General features: G+C 47.8%; 2 protein-coding genes across 3 annotated transcripts; one reads left to right on the plus strand and one right to left on the minus strand.

Annotated features, from left to right (window-relative positions):
• The first annotated feature begins 7,921 nt into the window (after nucleotides 1–7,921).
• TRIR (telomerase RNA component interacting RNase) lies at nucleotides 7,922–12,240 on the plus strand. 2 transcript variants are annotated; one of them, XM_072602250.1, is made up of 3 exons: nucleotides 8,899–9,310; nucleotides 10,136–10,213; nucleotides 10,460–12,240. In XM_072602250.1, exons 1-3 carry the CDS (start codon nucleotides 8,921–8,923, stop codon nucleotides 10,565–10,567), a joined length of 576 nt encoding a protein of 191 aa, XP_072458351.1. In that variant the 5' UTR covers nucleotides 8,899–8,920; the 3' UTR covers nucleotides 10,568–12,240. The 2 variants fall into 2 exon arrangements, with proteins under 2 accessions (XP_072458352.1, XP_072458351.1); XM_072602251.1 differs by lacking the exon at nucleotides 10,460–12,240 and having other exon boundaries at nucleotides 7,922–9,310; nucleotides 9,975–10,162.
• Nucleotides 12,241–13,141: 901 nt separating this feature from the next.
• LOC140500055 (RING finger protein 11-like) lies at nucleotides 13,142–16,759 on the minus strand. Its single transcript, XM_072602255.1, has 4 exons — nucleotides 16,419–16,759; nucleotides 15,148–15,317; nucleotides 14,319–14,532; nucleotides 13,142–13,472 (listed from the first exon to the last, which is right to left on the minus strand). Exons 1-3 carry the CDS (start codon nucleotides 16,578–16,580, stop codon nucleotides 14,361–14,363), a joined length of 504 nt encoding a protein of 167 aa, XP_072458356.1. The 5' UTR covers nucleotides 16,581–16,759; the 3' UTR covers nucleotides 13,142–13,472; nucleotides 14,319–14,360.
• Nucleotides 16,760–18,503: the final 1,744 nt, after the last annotated feature.

Consider the following 18,503-nt stretch of genomic DNA (forward strand, 5'->3'; position numbering starts at 1 on the left):
ACCTATGGATTATGAGGTCATCCAGATGTTCCTGTTTATACATGACACATTGGTTGCCTCAGTCCCTGAACCATTGTTAAGCTTCCTGAAAGAAATCTACAATCACTTATAGCAGCTTGGTCTGTTCATCCACACAAGAAAGATCAAATAGATGAAGAATGTTTATTGTCTAGATTTTATCATGTGTCTGAATGGATACCCTAGAGAGATTTTCTGACAGTATGTATATCCGGGACGTATAATACAGCTGAGCTTAGAATTAAGAGGGAGGGTGACAGTAAGCGAGACGGCTTACCAGAAATTACAGATCTCAAACTTCCTATTTTAATAGAAATTTTTCAGTGTTGCTATATTACAGCAAGACCCGGAATATCACTACCTCTAAAGAAGTAAAGATAGGCATCACTCAAAGGGCAATAGAAAGATGTATGATGGGTGTGAGCTGAATGCAACACGTAACTAATGAGGAGCTCCAAAGAAGAAAAGGAATAAAGGATGTCATTAAAAATGTGTATGTCTTAAAGAGAAAATGAGTTGAGTGTGTGGTGAGTGTGAGGGATGACTAGAGTCCTCTACTAGTAGTCTTGCAATATCAGGAGAAATTAAGGAAGGTCCCCAATTTGGTCAGTGGATGTCCATGTCAAATTTTGGGGAGAACATGAACAAGCATCACATGGGATGGGCAAACACAGAAGAATTTCAGTCTGCCTCTTATGTCCCAAGTCAATTAGATCACAAATTCATTTGAGTAACCATCAAAATCACTTAGAACAGAGTAGACAAGGGAGAATCAGAAATAATTGAACTCAATAACCTAGTGTTCAGTAAACTTCCAAACATAAATTACCTATGAAAAAATTGCTCATTTGTCAAAAATTTCTGGGAAAATATTAAAGCAGGCTGTCAGAAATTAGGTTTATACAAACATCTTAAATCATATACAAACATGAAATGTTTGTATATGATTTAAATGAATATATATCTTGAATATTAAAGATTGTATCAAATAATATAAATTAAGCAGATCATATACTCACAGCTATGGGTAGGAGATAAATTCTCAAAGGATAAGAGACAATTCAAAAGATAAAAAATAATTTCTTTTATATGAAATTAGAAGGCCTTTGCACAAAGAAAATCAATACAAGCAGGATAAAGGAAGTGATCAACTGGGAGGAAAAACAAAACCTTGGATCAAATATCTCTGATTAAAGTATAATATTCACACTATATAGACATCCAATAAATGTATAAGACCAAAAGCTATTTCCCAAAAGACAAACTGTCATAGAACATAAGCAAACAGTTCTCAAAAGAATTGGAAATTATTAATAACTATATGAAAGAATATTACAATTCATTCAAAATAAAGGAAATGAAAAACAACCTGGAGTTCTCATATGACATCCAGAAAATTGATAAAGATGACACAGAATAGGAATAGTCAGTATTGGAGGAGTTGAGGGAAAAATGGGTGTACATTATTTGTGGAGCTGTGAATTAATTTAACTAAACTGTATAGCAACTTGGAATTATGAATGGAAGTCACTAACCTGTCTATGCCCTTTGACTCAGAAATTCTAGTGCTAAGATATAAACCTCAAGGAGGTAAATGACAAAAAGAAAAGCCCTGTAAACACCAAAATACTTATAGCAGCACTTTTTCATGATTTGCAAAGAACTGGAAACAAAATAAGATGCCCATCATTTAGGGACTGGCTTAAGAAATTCCAGTGCATCAATGTAATGAAATATTACTGTGCTGTAAGAAAGGGTGAATACAATGAATACAGAGGAGCATTGGAAAGAATTATATGAACTGATAAAAAGTGAAATAAGCAGAACCAGGAAAGGTATATACCCCATGATGACAATAATGTTAATGGAAGGAGGGAAGAATGGAAAAAATTTAAACTGAATGCTTCCACATGAAAATGAACAAGTTTGGCTTCAAACAAGACATATGAAAATATACTTTTCCCCTGCTTCTTTGCAGAAGAAGGAGACCATAGTGTGGAAAACTATATAAAACAGCAACTTTTTTGGATATTTTCTTAGTTTTGCTAAACTTTTCCCCCTTTCTAAATTCTATATTTTAAAGATGGCTGCCTGGGAAGGAAAGGGGAGAAAAGATAAAATGGGAAATGTAGGTACTATAAAAACAAAAAATTTTATAAAAATTTAAAAAAGAAAGTTGGTGATGTGGGACTGGAACTCGAGAGAGATTGAGGTTGAATATATAGATCTGTGAATCATCTGCAAAGAAATCATAATTAAATCTAAGTGACCTGATTGTTATTGTATTCATCCTTTGTTTTCAAAGAAGACCATGACATCAGAGAAATGATGACATGAGAATGAGAAGAGGGCTCATGGCAGAGCCTTAACCCACAGTTAAGAAACACAATATGCATGATAATCCAGTAAAGTCAATGTTCATACAGGAAGGAGAAGAACAGAGAGAGAGCGAGCAGTATCTTGAAAACTCAGGTGAGAATATCAAGGTTGTAATGGTGATCAATAATGTCCAGTACTGTCGAGAAATTCAAAAGTGTGAGAATGATACCCAGGTTGTGAATCTGAATGACTGGGAGGGAGGGTCCTGCCTTTGAAAGTAATAGCAAAGTTTGTTAAGGGGTAGGATTTTGAAGGAAAAATAACGTGCTTGGTTTTGTACATGCTGAGTTTAAGATGTCTACCAGATATCTAGTTTGCCATGTCCATTAGGCAGTTGGAGATGCAACTGGAAGTTAGGAGAGAGGTTAAGGCTGGATGAATACATCTGAGAATCATCAGCATAGAGATGATGGGAGCTGATGAGATCACTAAGTATAGAGAGAGAACAGAAGAGGAACCAGGACAGAGCCCTGGGCAACATCTACCATTAACAGTCATGAATTAGAATAAATAGCAATCCAGCAAAGGAGACTGAGAAGGGACGGTCATACAGGTCGAGGAGAAACAGGATAAAGTAGTTCTAGGGGTTGAAAAGTCAGTGAGTTGAGACAAAGTAGAGGTAACTAGTGTAAATAACTTTTTTTAAAGGAATTTTACTGAGACAGGGAAGATACATACAGGATAATAACTCAATGGGATGTTAGTGACTGGTGAATGTTTTTTAAAGCGTAAACACCCTGTTACACTTATTAGTTCATTTTAAGTCTAGGGGGCCCCTAAGGTCCATTTTACCTTTAGGGAATTTATTTTAGTTGAAAAGTTCTGAATTCAGTACCAGTCACTACTCAGTCCTACTCTCTGTTAGGAAAATTCTTAACACCTCAGGGGAGGTTGGGCTCTGTCTAACCTTACATTTATATGTTTCTAATTAACCCCTGGCTTCTTAATGGCTGAGGTAAAATTCAATTTAGTAGAAATGTTTAGGTAACAGAATAGCAGACTGGATTAGATTATCTGTGGCATCAGTAGGGGAAGTTGGGAAAAGAGCTAACCTAGGTTTCCCTCTCCCAGGTGCCTGTAAAGCCAGTGACACTTCCAGACATCTCTTTTCTGCCACAGGTCAGTTCTTCCTACTACTTTCCACCTCTGCCCCAGCAGCCTTCTCAGGCTGGAGACATCTTTACTCCCAGGGGCCTCCTGGCTCTGATGGGTAAGATATTCCTCAGAATCCCCATTTGAGAAAATACTCATGCCAGCCATATTCACTTTTAGCCCCTCACTCTTTAGACTACTTTACTACCTGGCACTTAGCACCCCCTCCGTTTTACGTGCTATATCCACTAGAATATAAGCTCCTTGAAGGCAGGGGCCACCTTTCTTTTTGCTTGCATTTGTACTCCCTGTGTTTATTATAGTGCTTGGCATTAGTAAGTGCTTAATAAATGTTTTTTCTAATCTAAGCTTAAAATCCCTTTGTTCCTGTTAGGTGTTCTTGGAAATACTGCGCTTGCTCCACCCTTTCAGGTCCAGACCTTCACAATCCCTCTCCAGTTCTGAGATGGCTTTTTCTTTTTATATAAATTATTTCTGACTGATTCAATCTGACATAATGCCTTCAGTTCTTTAAAGAAGATATATAGGCACTGTTCCCTGCTCAGTCCTGATTTTTTGACTCAATCAAAAAGTGTTCTTACCCAGCTAAGTTATCAAAGCTAAAATGGGAGAGGTTCCAATCCCATCACTTAAGGATGAAGGGGACTCCAGGATGTTTGTTCAGGAAACTTGAGCTTGACATTTATAGCCTGTTTGGCCTAGAGGCCGAAGGGCTACCCGAGCCTTTCTTACCTGTCGCAGGTCTTCGGAGATCAGCCGGATAAACGTGTTGAGAGAAGAGACTTTCCAGAGTTGAACAAGGGTTAGGCTTTATTCAGGGTCTTGGTTACATGTGCAGGGTGAATTCTTCCTCAGGAGAAAGGAATCCTCCTCCTCCCAAGGGGCAAGGATTGTACAGCAAGAGGATGGGAGCGGGAGAGGGGAGGGACCCTCTGCCCTCTAAGGGCCCCTCAGCTCGAAGAGTGCCTTCAGGCTTTCCTGACCCTACTTAAGCTCTCCCACCGCATAGTTTGCACGTGAATACCGTGCCTGCTCTCAGCCCCTAGCTAGTCAACAACAGGTGTGCTCAGACCACGGGCCAATCTCAAGGGTGGGATGCTCTCCCCAGCAAGTTTCCCACTGAGAAGAGGTGGAAATGCACGAGATAGCCAGTGTTTCACGCCTCAATTCCCAGCTGTTCCCTGGGGGGCCTCATGAGAACTCTGAGGTTTAGAAGTCCTCACCTTTACCTGCCCGAGACTGTCCACTGAAATCTGAGCTTACACCCCCAACAATAGCCCTTCACAAAACAGCACCAGCCACTCTCTGCAGATTTCTTTCCCATCACTCTTTAACATGCATTCTAGGCTTCAGCCAAATTGACCTACTAGATTTTCCCCCACACCTAACTTTGTTCCTTAGCACAGACTATACCTATTCCTAGAGTGTTCTCTTCTCCCTCCTTAGTCTGCCTCTTAGAATCCTGAGGTTCCTACAAGCCTCAGTTCTACAGTCATTCTTCTTGTCTTCCTATTTACAAGTACTCATTCTAGTGGGACCATCTCCAGTCATCCTCATCTGGACCCAGATGACTGTGGAAAGAGTGAGATTGGTGACTTTGCACAGCCCTCCCTCACTTAAATCCAACTCACTTGCAAGTCTTCCTGATGTCATGGTCCTCTTCAGGAACAAAGGACAGACAACAACTCATTCTAGCAGTGGTCCCCTCTAGCTTTTTAATTGTTCTTTGTGTATGTGGTGTCTCTCCCTGTAAGGTGTCAGTTCCATAAGATCAGGAAACTTTGAATCCCTAGGGACCTAGCATAGTCTACACATAGTAAGGATATGATCGTTGCTTGCTACAACAGCTTGCCTCCATTCTCTTCCCTTGACACTGTCCTAAAAATAGCTACTAAAATCATTTAAAAACAGGTATCTGTCCTTGTCAGTCCCTTACTCAAAATTTTTCAATGATTTTTAATCGTGTTTAGCATAAAAGACAATTCTCAGTGGGCATTCACCCCACAATGTAGGCAAGTTAGACAATAAGCTATTCTCTCCTTTGCTGGGAATTAATTAACTCCTTATCTCTGCCTCTCAAAATTTAGCTTCCTTCAAGTTTCAGCCAACTCCTTCAGGAAACATTCTCAGACCCCTTCGATTATTAGTACTTTGTCCTTCTGACATTACCTGTATTTACTTATCTATATACATATCCCTATCTCCTTCCCCTCCCACCCAGCAGAAGGTAAGCTCCTTGAAGACAGAACTGGTCTAGTTTTTGCTTTTTTTTATCTCTGGCAGCTAGCACTGTGCCTTTCACAGCGCATGCTTAGTAAATGTTTTTTTTTTTTAATTGAAATCTGCCTCTTTGCAAGTTTTACCCACTACATTCCTTAAACCCAGAACTTCTGCCTCCTGAATCCTGTGCCCTTTAGATCATCTGGGCAGAAGCCAAAGGGACTCCTAAGAAAAGGACCTGTGACCCAGGATCCCTGACTTCCACCCTCATGTCTTGGGATATCAACTCTTTGCTCAAGCAGTGAGGTTGGTTCCTATGTTTGGTTAACATGTCTGTGGGGTGCTTTGTAGAACCTGAGATCTATATGAGTCCACACTGTAGCTTCTGCATGCACCCAGGATTTTTGTAGAGGCTCCCCTACTTGTCCTACCTTTCCAGGCTTGTCTCACCGTAATATTCCTTCTCGCTTATGCTACTGGCAAAACTGGATTATTTGCTAAACCTTATATAAATAATTTATACTTGTCTGCCTTTGGTAACTGTGTGTTCCACCTCAGATGTACCTCCCCACCCCCATCTTCAGTTTTTGAGATCCAGCCATCTTCCAAGTCCAAGTTCAGGTGACATCTCCATTAATCATTCCAGATTGAATTAGAATGGATATTCCTTCTTTCCCCTCCAGAGTGCTAAATTGAAAAACTTCACATAAACACTACATGTCAGCAATCATGACCTGGTGCCTAATGTTTTGATATTCTATGCATCATCACTGTAATTCTAAATTTGTTGTATATTTAGGTTTCCAGCCCTTTGCCTTCACTCACATCCCTGTGAATGACTCTTGCTAGGCTTAAACAATTCTCCTTAGCAAACATATTCCTCAATGTATGTTCTTTTTCTCAACTAAAATATGTCCCCTGTGAAGGCAGAGATTGTTGCTTTTTTACATACTTAGCATGGTGTTGGGCACATAGGTTAAATACCTACTAAATGCCAGAGGAGAGAAGAAAGCATATAAAAGATGTTAGAGAGGTAGAAAAGGAGGGATTTGGCAACTGATTGGACATGGGGGATGAGAATGAAGAATGGAGGATGCCACCTAGGTTGTGTGTATTTTGATGACTGAGAAGATGATGAGAGCCTTGACAATAATTGCAAATCAGGAAGAAGAAAGGGGTGGGGGGAGACAGAATGAGTTCAGTTTTAACCTTGTTGAGTTCTAGGAGACATCCAGTCTGAGGTGTCTAATAGGCAGATGAACATATGAGACTGGAAATCAGGAGAGAAGCTGGGACTGGACACATGGATCTGAGAGTTCTCTGAATTGGGAACTGATGAGATCACCAAATGAAATAGTACAGAAGAGTTAAGTACCCAATAAGTAATAAAGGCTTTTCATTCACTCATTTGTTCTCTCTTCTAAAAAGAAAATCTTACTGAGGAATGGGACTCTGTGTCTATTTTTCTGTCCCTCATGGGGAATCAAAGTTTAGTGGTTTGTTAGGAGGCATTTAGTAAAGGGTCATTGAGTGAATCAAACTACTCTTCTGAATTATCCTATTTCTGTTGAGGCACAGGAATTCCAACAATCACCCAGGTTCAAAATCTGAGAGTCATCCAACATTCTTCACTCTCCCTCAATCAGTAAGTGAACCAGAATTTAAGAGCTCAAACTAGACAAGGGAGATACAAAAACAAAAAGGAAAAGGCCTTTGCCCTCAAGAAGCTTGTATTCACTAAGAGACCAAAACATGTTCATATAAAGGTATGCAGAAATAAATACACACACATACATAGTACAATATTTGTTTTGGTGGGGGAAACAGTGGCATTTGTGGGAATCAAAAGCTTCTTCATGTGGAGTGGCATTCCCAAACTCACTCCCCAGGAAAGCTTTTCTAAGCCTTCTGTTGTTAAGCCTCCTACACTTTCCCCTCTTCTTTCCCTCAGGGGAAAGGATTTTGTCTCTGGGAGAGAGAATTTAAGTCATTCACAGTGAGCTCCCTCTTATTCCCTCCTCATCTCACAACCCCTTGTCCTCACTGTCCATTTTTTCCCTCATTTCCCTTAACTTTTGACAATGAGCTGACCTTCTCTTTGCAAGGCCAAACTCTTTGCAGATATGGGAGATAGCTAGTTGCAAAGTGAAGGGACTTATGATTAATAAAGCTGGAAAGATAACTTGGAACCAAGTTGTAAGGGGCTTTAATTCGAGAGAAAGATAGGGTTTTTGTGATTTTCATGTTTGAGACATGCTAAGTTTGAGTTTATGGTAGAACCAGTTTATAGAATTCCAGATACTGAAGTGGGGCTTCCCAGCTCATCCATGAGGAGGACCGGGGGCAGCTGGGGGGTGCAGTGGATAGAGCACCAGGGCAGGAGTCAGGAGGACCTGAGTTCAAATCTCACCTCGGACACTGGACACTCACTAGCTGTGTGACCTTGGGCAAGTCACTTAACCTCAGTTGCCTCCTCCTGGGTCATCTCTAGTCATCCTGATGAATATCTGGTCACTAATTCAGATGGCTCTGGAGGAGAAGTGAGGCTGGACCCGCACAGTGGTGACCTCACTCTGCACAAAGTCAGGTGCAGGTCATGTCGCCATCTCTCTGACGGCGCCGTCTTCTTCGGTAATGCAGGACGAGCACAGATTGCGCGAATCAGTGAATGGAGTCTGTGCCCTCTTAGACCTTGAGGAAGAACGGGTCTAGGTAGAGGAAATGCCTTGCGCCCGTGCGCTCTAAGGTTCACGCAACGTGCGTCCCTTTACCCAAGCCCCGGCCCGGGGAGGCTGAACGTGCCCGGGGCAGGCGGTCTTTCCACTGACGCCCCCGCTTGGGCCGCCCCAGGCCGCAGCGCTGTTAGGGTTGGTGGGTCTGCATTTGGAAGGGATCTCGGAAGACCGATCCTCTAAATGAGGCAGCATTTAAGCTCTACACACGTTACTACAGACGGGGAAACTGAGGATCGGACGGGATAACGGGCGGAGGAGTGGCCCGAGGCGGAGGGATGAGTCTCAGGGGCCTCCTCCCCTCCAAGGGAAGGCGACGAGGGGAGGAGCGTGGGAGGAGTGATGGAGAGAAAGGATGTTGCTTCCCAGAATCCTTTGCCCGGAAGCCGCGGGGAGGGAGGGCTTTGCGCGGGGCCGGGAGCCTTCCCAGCGTCCTTTGCGCGGCACCTGGTCACAAAATGGCGGCCCGAGGGAGACGGGCGGAGCCTGCGGGCCGGGAGCCGTCGGGCCCCGCGGGCGGCGGCGCCGGCGGAGGCGGCGGGAGCCGGTGGCCCGGGCCGGGCGGCGCCGGGGCCGAGTCCGGGGCGGGCTCGGGAGCCGGGGAGGAGGAGGAGGACGCGGCGGCGGCGTCGGGCCCGGCCTCGGGGGGCGTGAACCTGTTTGCCAACGATGGCAGCTTCCTGGAGCTGTTCAAGCGGAAGATGGAGGAGGAGGAGGAGCGGCGGCGGCAGCGGCAGCAGCAGAGCCCGGACGAGCCGCCCGCGCCCCCGGGGGCCGCCGCCCCTGTCGCCCCCGCCGGCGGCGAGCCGAAGAGGAGGAGCGGGCCCGGCCCGGCGGCGCTCAGCTTCGTAAGGAGCCGCCGCCCGCGGGAGGGCGGGACGGGCCGCGCCGCGCCGCCGGGCCAGACAGACAGACAGAGACTGAGGGACAGCCAGAGGGAGGGCCCATCCTGGGAGCGGGGGAGGGCGGGCCGGGCGCAGACGAGGGCGCCGTAGCACGGGCCCCCCCTCGGGCGCTGCACACCCGGCCATCCCGGGGCCCCGGTGCGGGCCGGGGCCGGGCGGGAGCGGGGCGTCGCGCCCAGCACCTCCGCTCCCCGCCTTTTAAAGCCAGGAGCGACCCGGCCCGGGCCCCAGAAACCTGCCCTCCGCCACCGCCCTGCTCTGGATGGAAGGGCCGGGCGGGCCACGGCTTGGAAGGCTGCTGAAGGGACTCGGGCCGGGAAGGAGGGGAGGCAGCCTAAGTAAGATGTGCGTGACACGAGCGGACTGATGCTGAGACATCAGGCGCTGGAGCGGGGCCGGGGCTAGCCATTGGGATGACCAAGCGGTGCGGGCAGCCGGCTGTCTAACCTGTGTGGTTAGCCGTAGCCTCTTGGGGGGGATGGGGTCAGGCTTCGGTGTTAGGGGGAGCCAGGCTTATGAGGCTCACTGCCCTGCCGGGGCTGACTGAGCAGGTCCGGGTTGCATCGTCCTGAGAAGTCCCTTGTGCTCCTCTCTGATTGCTGCGTAGGTTGGCCAGGCTGGGCACGGCTTGGTACTACACGACAGGCATGAGGAGCTAAGATGATCTAAGGCCAGGACTCCCTGTCCCGTTGTGTAGTGGGCTACATGGCCGCCAGGGCAGCCCCCAGGGCTCCTATAATGGTTGCAGTCTTCTATCCCTTCACCCAGGTGGGCAAGCGGAGAGGCGGGAACAAGCTAGCCCTCAAGACAGGAATAGTAGCCAAGAAGCAGAAGACGGAGGATGAGGTGAGTGCCTGTAGCATGTACAGTCCTGGGGGCTGAGGATGGCTTTTCCTTCAGGGAGAGTAGGACCGGCTGGCCAGTCACAACACAAGTCCGGACTCCAGAGCTGAAAGGACCTTCTTCCCCTTGTGGGCTCCTAAGAACCGGACTCTTATCTGGCAGGCCGAGGGGGAGAGCTGGGCCTTGGGCGTGCTGAAGCACGGCGCTTCTAGGCCTCACGTCTCCCTCCCTTTGTCCCCTACTCCCCAGGTTATGACAAGTAAAGGAGACGCTTGGGCCAAGTACATGGCGGAAGTGAAAAAATACAAGGCACATCAGTGCAGTGATGATGACAAAACCCGGCCCCTGGTGAAGTAGCTCTTTCCGCCAAGGACTTTGTGCATTGTACATACTTATTTAACGCAGCAAAAGAACAATAGCATTTTCACCGAGGACTCAAAACACAGAAGACAAACTTGTAGCTTTCTGGCGCCAGCGGATGATTCTCCAAGACTTTTTATACCTTGAGCACTTGACTTCTGAGACTTATTAGTATGTGGTTTACTGTTTCCATCTTTTTCCTCCCCACCACCCATCTCTCCAATCCTTCATTCCCCCCTTCCCCCCCTCCTCCATCACTTCTGGGAAGTAAAGAACTCAACTAAATAGTTGGAGGATTTTTGTTTCTTCTTTTTTTTTCTTTTTAATTAAAAAGACAGGTTAGGCAATTGAGAATGACTTCTCTTGGAACTGTACCCAGGGCCTATGTTGGTGCTGCCATCTTTTCTAGGAACTCCTCTGGTTTGGTAGACTCCTGGCATCTTTTGAGAAACCATCTCTGTCCCCTGGGTGTGGTGAGGGCTTGTCAGAAACACCCCCCTTTCTGGAGATGGGGTTAGTGGGGTTTTGCTGGGGCTCTTAGCAGCCTGGCTCCTGTTTTATTCCACCATATAACATACTGGGCTGTGGTGGTTTGGGTGGGGCTGGCTGGTGGCACTGGACATTGGAGTTCAGTGGAATTTTGACTGTTCCTTACTTTTTCTCTAGACTGACTTGTTTCCTCTGCCCAGGTCCCCTCTGACATTTATTTTCTGCCCCTAGTCTTCTACTTCTTACCCCCCTTCTCCAGGACCCCTTTGAATCCTTATGACCTTCAAAGGGAGTTCCAACATCAAAGACTTCTATTGTAACTGGTTGGCCTGCTGTGAGGCCAGTATCTGTGCCAACCCCCTCACCTTCAAGTCAAGAAGACTCTTCTAAAACTTATTTTTAAAAATAACTTGGTGTCCACATACCCTAAATCCAAATGTCCGTATTTCTGTCCCCCTTTCTCCCCTGGCCCACTCCAAAATGTAAATCTCATTGCATCCCCTTCCAAGTGTGATGTTTTTTGAGTATGTATTTTCCTCTGAAGGCTCTTGTCTAAGGCCATGTTTCAGGGACACCTCAAATTTAATTTTTTGAGTTTTGCCTTTATTTTAACTATCCCCTTCAGCCTGCGTTTAGGTGCCTGGGGAAGTGTAGTGGCGCAAGTATTTCCTGTGTGTTGTGTTGGGAAAAGGTTGAAGGGATAGTTCCTTTGACCCAGTGTATGTCTCTTGCCCTTTGGCTAGGGAAAGTGAACCTGACTGGGGAGTGAAGACTGTTCCTTACCTCTGAATGTTTCTGTCCGATCCCAGTTTGATGTCCTAGGTAGCTTTGGAGGCAAGTTTCACCCCTCCAAAGGCTGGTTGGGGCTTTTGCTCCTTGTGCTCTCCCCTTTCTTCCTAAAAGGCCCCTTTCCCCCTGGTAGCATGGATGGTGCTTGTCCCTGGACAGTGAGGTAATGCTTCAGGATGCAGTGGGGTGGTAGGGGTTTAGTTTCTGCTTTCCTGTGGTGCTGCTCTGCCTGTCTGAACTTGGAGTAAGTAGCCACTGGTCATTTTTTCTCCTTTTGTCTCCTTTTATCTACCCTCCACACGTATTCCTTTGTGTGGGGGCCCCTGTACCTTTCCCCAAGGAATTAATGTTTAAAAATGCTGACTTTAAATGAAAATAAAAAAGTGATCCAAGAGCTGCCTGTATGTGTTCCTTCTGGAGGCAGCTTCTGTCCCCCTGCCTGCTGGCTTATTCTTCTAAACTGGAATCCTAGGCCTGAGATCACAGGCTCATAGATGTTGAACTGGAAGGGACCTTAGAGCCCACCTAATCTGATAGTTTCTTTTTATAAATGAGGAAACTGCAGTTTACAAAGGTTAAAAGTGACTTGCTCAAGGTCACACTTCTAGAAGATAAGGGACAGAAAGTCTGAATTTGAACCCAGAAAACACATTGGCTAGCTATCCCTTCTGCTTTCACCTCTTTAATTGCCAGACCCCAGGGAGAATGAAGTCTGCTGATACCCTAGTTCTCTGCCAGGTGATTTCTGGGAATGGCCCAGGCTCTATGAGACTCAGTATCATAAGTAGCTTTATTCCTTATTCACTTCATCAGCTATGGATGGATATAAGGCCTCAAGCTTCTTGAGCTCTGCCCCTTGGTTCAGCAGGAACATACTGGGATGAGATAGGATCTGAGCTCACTATAAGAAAAGATCTCAACACCCTTCAAGATCCTACTCCTTACAGAGAAAACACTGCCTTAAGCTTGCTTGGAAGTGGAGGGGGTAATTCTACTCATTGTCTGGAGTAAGCTGAGCCAAGCTGTAGTCTTCTGCTCAGGTTGCTCTGTAGAACTGTAGTGTGCTTGTGATGGGCTGTGACCATCCTTTCTAAGGAACCCACAAGGATTTGGATTTTCCTCATTTACCTTCCCCAGGGAACCTGAGCCCTGAAGCTCTGTCCTGTTCATGGCTTTAACAAGACCACAGGTCTTTTATTTGGTGCTTAGGCTGGCACTTTGGCAGGACTGAATGAGTGCTCTTGAAGGTTTTCTCCAGCCTTGATTCCCATTTTAAACAGCACAGGGGCCCCATTTTATGTGCAGCACATTTTATTGTTTGTCTTTCACATGATCAGGGGCCCTGTTCGTCTCTTCTACTGGAACTAGTCCAGAGATAATCATTTATGAGGCTCCTCTCTAGTTACTCTTCCCCTACATTGGGGGTGGCCTGGGGACACCCACAATGACCAGGGCAAGGGCCCCTGCCAGCAGAAAGGAGGGCTAAGCCCTGGGATTGGGGGAAGGGGAGTTGGGTTGTCTTGGCTATGTTGAAGGCAGTAGTTCCTCCTCAGGTGAGCCATAAGTGTGAAACCATGTCATGCTGCTTCCCTCTCTGCATCCCTGCTCCACAGAATTAGTTTAGCTTAAAAAAAAATAAACCCCAAACCTAAGAACACTGTTTGCAAAAGTAGGTCATGCATGACCCATTGTCCTCAGCTCTAAACCAAGGCCTTTAAGGCAAGCAAGATACAACTTGTCCAGGGAGTAGAGGAAGGACAGATGAATACCTCAATCCCATTTGCCCAACTCCCAGGATTAGAAAAGAATAAAGTGCAAATATTGTGACTGACCAAAGATGACCCAACTCGGGAGGTTTCAGGATTCTGACCCAAAAAGGTCTGGTCAGAGTGAGGTAGAAAAGAAAATAAAGATTCCTTCTCACATCCCCAGACAGTACAGGGGGCAGGTTAAAAGGAGGATCCAAAATATCAGGCTTATTAGTAAAAGTTGCCTAGTTTTCATTGTCCCACCAGCAAAGGCCCAAGCAGAGGGGACCAATGTAATTTGTTCCTCCTGCACTCTTACCACCCCGAACCTCACTGGGCTTTAGCCACAGTGAATATTTGATTCCTGGAATTAGGATTTGAAATGCTTCCTCTCCCATCACCTGTAGGGGAAGCTTCAGATACTGGGCTCCAGGACTCAGCATTATGGGACTGAGAAAAATATTAGCTTTCAGGATCATCTTTAAAAACTCAGCAGTAAAAACAGTCCATAGTGGGGTGGGGGAGGAGACTAGTTACTTGATTTGAAAAAGAGACTTTGAGCTAGGGACACTGAAGTGTCAGCTTGGTCTGTCTCAGGGCAGGATATCCATGGAACAACCTCCTCCAGTGCGTGCCAGCCTAGCTTCAGCATTCTTTGGCATGTTCCCCAAATGTGAAAAATGTCTAGCTCCAGTGGTTGCTGCTTTTCCCCTGGGGCTCACCTGAGTAGGCCCGGGGGACATGTTGGCTGCCAGGCTCCAAATTCAGCTTGTCTCATAGGAGGAAAGCAGGGCTGCATCCACTGGCTCCATGCAAGAGGGACATGTGAGAGAGCGCATGAGCCAGTCATCAATGCAGTGGACGTGGTAGGTGTGCAGGCATGGCAAGAAGCGTATGGCATCCCCATACACAAAGTCCAACATGCAGATCACACACCTGCAGGGACCAGGGATGGATGAATGTATAGCACTGGTTCTCACCCTCCACCCCTCCACCCCCACCCCCAATTCCCCTCCACTCCCAGGCCATTCCAGCCCAGCATCTCAGCTCCGATTGCCACTGAGGCCTCCCTCCGTGTACCCAGCCTTGAACTACACTGTTGATTGAGGAGACATTAGGGCCTGCCTTCAAGTATCTCAGCCTGGGAGAGACAAGGAATGGCAGACTTTGGCCTTGCTCTCAGGGATCTGTCTAGAGAAAACAGAAAAGTATCTGATCCTGGCCCTGCCCTTTAGTTCATAGTTTGGGAGAGACCCAAAACCTTGCCCTTTAAGAGCTGCCAGAACTGGGGTGATGTGGGGAGTGGGGTGGACATGGACAGTGAGCTCCAAAAACAACCCTATTGGGGTTGAGCTCAAGGATCCAGTCAAGAACACAATGGGTGTGTCTTAGGAGCCTGAGTGTTTCCCCAGACTTCCCTCCTAAAAAGAAAAAGATTGAGAGGCCTCAGTGAGGGGTCTCAGATTTCTGCTCCCTGAAGGCTGCATGTCTACAGCAACATTCCCTTCAGGAAGGAGCCTGGGGCATCCTCATCCTGTTTCCCACCCTTACTCTTTCATTTTCTTTTCGGACCCCTCAGAGCCGGGGTCGAAGATGCCCTTGGGTAGGTGCTGGATGAGGCCAATTCTCTGGGCGATGCGGATCTGCTCCTCCTCTGTGAGCTGTGTGGCCAGTCGGCTCTGGCTTGGAGATGGGTGGTACACTGGGATTGGCTCCCGTGCCTGGGGGGGATGGGGACAGGATGTACATGGCAACTTGTCTCTGGGGAACTCATCTTTCAAACTGCCTGTGTCTAGTCCCCTATCAGGGCCTCAGGTTGTCTAGCTCGAAGTCTGCTTTAAGGGGATCTATGAGCTTTGTACCCTCTGAACCTCCTCTGCCATTCCCTAGGGATCCTAAATACAATATCAAGTGCACCACACTATGAATGGGACTAATTCCTCCATGCACATAGCCCTACCTCAGTCCATCACTGTCTCTACATCTCATCATACAATCTAGCACTGGAGAGGCCTGAGAGACTATTTAATCCGACCCTTTCATTTTCTAGAGAAGAAAATACAGGGGAAGGGACTTAGCCAAGTTCACATGGCTAGTAACTGATGTAGGTTTTCTTTTCTGAATCCTATGCCGTTTCCACTGCCTAATGATCTTATTCAGTAGGAGGACTTCTGTGTTTCTTTGGTTTTGGGATTCCTAGAGTCAGTCCTCCTGCCCCCAGTCCTGACCTGCCCTGGTTTGGCAAACTCCAGGGTTCCCCCTCTGCCAACCCAGTTCTATTCCATTTCTCTCTGCTCTACCATGTCTTATAGGGTGAAAAGAGTAGATTCCAAAGATTTCCTCCCTCTCCAACTAAGCCTGACCCTCAGGGTCGTTGAATTTGACAGTCCACAGTCTGGCCTGACCCTTGAAGGTGTAGGTGGTATTGGTTACCCAGGGTTTTTCTCTTTCACCACTCTTGGGGATGGTGGGTGATGGTGGGTGAGATGCCTCAGGTCCCTTATGCCTGACTTTGCTGGTGGCTGGAATTGGGTGGCTGGTGGTGGATTCTCAAGGTCCCCTGTTCCCAGTCCTGCTCTGTCTCTGGGGCAGTAGGTGGGTAGTGGCAGATGCGAGAGTTGCCCTGGTTAAGGCTGTGCCTAGGCTTTCTGGCCGTCCTCGCAGATACTCCCCAGCCCTGGCTGCCTCTCTGGGGCACTAGCGGGGTTGGGGGTGGCAGATGCCCAGGGTCCTCCTGTGCCCAGCCCTCCCCTGCCTCTCTGGGGATCAGGGAGTGGCAGATGCCCCGGCTCCCAGCCCGGCCCGGCCGGCGCGGTGCTCACCCTGCTGGGAGGCGGGGGCGGTGGCGGCGGCGGCGGCGGATCCCCGGGAAAGCTGCTCCCGTCTCTGGAGTCGTTAAGCAGCGACAGGTCGTCTGCGGCTCCGGCCCCCGCCTCGTCCCCAGCTCCGGTGCCGGACCGCTGCGACGACAGACAGTTCCCCATGCCCGGCCCGGCCCGCTCAGCGGCGGCCGAGGCCCCTACTTCCAGGCTTCCAGACTCCGAAGTCCGTTCCAGCTTGGGAGACCCCGGACAGGCCGAGCCTCGCCATCCCCTCTCCACTGCCCAGGCTCTTGGCCCAACTTGGACTCACCGCTGTTTACAGCCCCAGCCGGAAGTGCGGCAGCTCGAGGCGCAGAGGGTCGTGGGAGTTGTAGTTGCGGGTGAGCTCGGGGACGGAGCGTGAAATTGATCGAGGAGCAGGGTTAGTCGTGCGCATGTGCACGCGCAGGTGAGGTTCCTCCATTTGCTTCCGTGAGGGCGGAGGGAGAAGATCGGGAACATGTGTTCTTGCTTCTGGTTTGCGCTGAGTCCCCAAAGCTCCGTAGACCAAGCACACCTAAGGTGACTTCAGAAGTGACCAGGGAACATGTTTGAACTGCATCCTGTCTTCCATTGTAATTATTCATGGATCTTATCTCCCTTGGGGGTTTGTGACCTCCCAGTCTGGGACTGATCTCATTCTTTCACCCTTGTCGCCTCCTGCCAGGGGCGATGAGATTTGATGCCCTAGTTTTGAGAAATATTTGCAGAAAGAATGAAGACTAAGGCCTTGAGCCCTGGATAGGATAAAAGAGGAAAAATATCTTCTGTCTTCCCTCCCTCATCCTTATGGCAGTCCTTTCATTGCAGCAAGCAGGAGCTTTCATCCCTTGTCCTACCCTATTGCCCCCTTCAGAATCCTTCTGTAAACCCAGGAGGATTCCAGGGAAGTGCAGAGCCTTCCTTGGGCCTAAACTGCAAAGACTGGGCACACCGGGAAGTTCAAAGGATCGTGACTTAGAACCCCCTTTATTTTAGAGATAAGGAAACAGACAAGGAAGGAGATCTTTATCTAAAGTTACACAGTAGAGCAACGATTAAATTTCAGAATCTTTGACCTCAAATTGCTCTTTTCTCTGTACTCTCTTCTAACTGTAGGATGAGGGCCATAATCCTAATTTATACTGTGGATTGTTTCTTTTAATTCAAGTACACACACACACCCCTCTCCCGGAGTCTAATCACCCTAATTTCCTTCTCCACTCTGGCTGGCCTCCTCAGTTACAATGGCCAGCTCACTCTCCCTGAGGCCTTTCTGTTCATTGTGCCCATCTTACTTTCCTCCTTTTCTATTTCCTAAGCATTGGAATGTTTCAAAATATGTGATGGATGGCAGCGATGGGGGGAGGGAGAGAAGACGAATAAATTAGATCTCCACCCCAGGGTGAGGACACAGAACAAACAAAATGCCAACGACCTTCTCATACACCTGCCTGGCCTGAGTTTTAGGAAGCTGGCAGCTGAAACAGTGAGGGGAGGGATGCAAGAAGGGAGAAAGGACAAGAATCAGGGAGGTTTGGGGGAAGGTAAGGGGTAGAAGTAGGTAAGGCTGTGTGTATATGAAGCCTGGAATCACAGAACTCTGAGTTGGAAGGGATCTTCAGTCATTTCCTCCATTTGATCTAGAAGGAAACAAGCCGAGTCAGGGAATTTGGAAGGCCAGTCTAGAACAGGAGCGAATACAGCATCCAGAGTGTCCCAGCTCCTAGACCTGTATTATCCACAGGGTCATAGACCGAGCACTGGAAGTGATCCGGTTCAACCCCCCTCATTTTTCATTCACATTAGGGACCTGAGACCCTGACAGGTTTATTGATTGGTCCAAAGTCATAAAGCAGGTGGCAGCAGAGCTGGACCTCGGGAAGAGGGGGAGAAATGGAGCATGGAGAACGGGTGGCCCTGAATAGGAAACGAGCCCGGCGCTTTCTCTTGAGGATGATGACGGGGGGCTCCTGCACTCCTCACAGGACCCAGGGGCGCCTCAGGTGCCAGGCCCCAGGGCAGGTGCCAGCGGAGAGCAGTAAACGAGAGACTGGAGGACCGAAG

Source organism: Notamacropus eugenii, chromosome 4 (genome assembly GCF_028372415.1).
Source record: "Notamacropus eugenii isolate mMacEug1 chromosome 4, mMacEug1.pri_v2, whole genome shotgun sequence".
Classification (NCBI taxonomy): domain Eukaryota; kingdom Metazoa; phylum Chordata; class Mammalia; order Diprotodontia; family Macropodidae; genus Notamacropus; species Notamacropus eugenii.

Excerpts from the sequence above, each read along its gene's own strand:
- LOC140500055 (XM_072602255.1), bottom strand. The coding sequence starts at position 16,580 with ATGGGGAACTGTCTGTCGTCGCAGCGGTCCGGCACCGGAGCTGGGGAC. Across the intron at positions 15,318-16,418 it reads CGCCCCCGCCTCCCAGCAGG|GCACGGGAGCCAATCCCAGT; the intron begins GTGAGCACCGCG and ends CATCCCCCCCAG. Across the intron at positions 14,533-15,147 it reads TCCGAAAAGAAAATGAAAGA|GTGTGTGATCTGCATGTTGG; the intron begins GTAAGGGTGGGA and ends TGGTCCCTGCAG.
- TRIR (XM_072602251.1), top strand. The coding sequence starts at position 8,741 with ATGAGTCTCAGGGGCCTCCTCCCCTCCAAGGGAAGGCGACGAGGGGAG. Across the intron at positions 9,311-9,974 it reads GCCCGGCGGCGCTCAGCTTC|GTTGGCCAGGCTGGGCACGG; the intron begins GTAAGGAGCCGC and ends ATTGCTGCGTAG.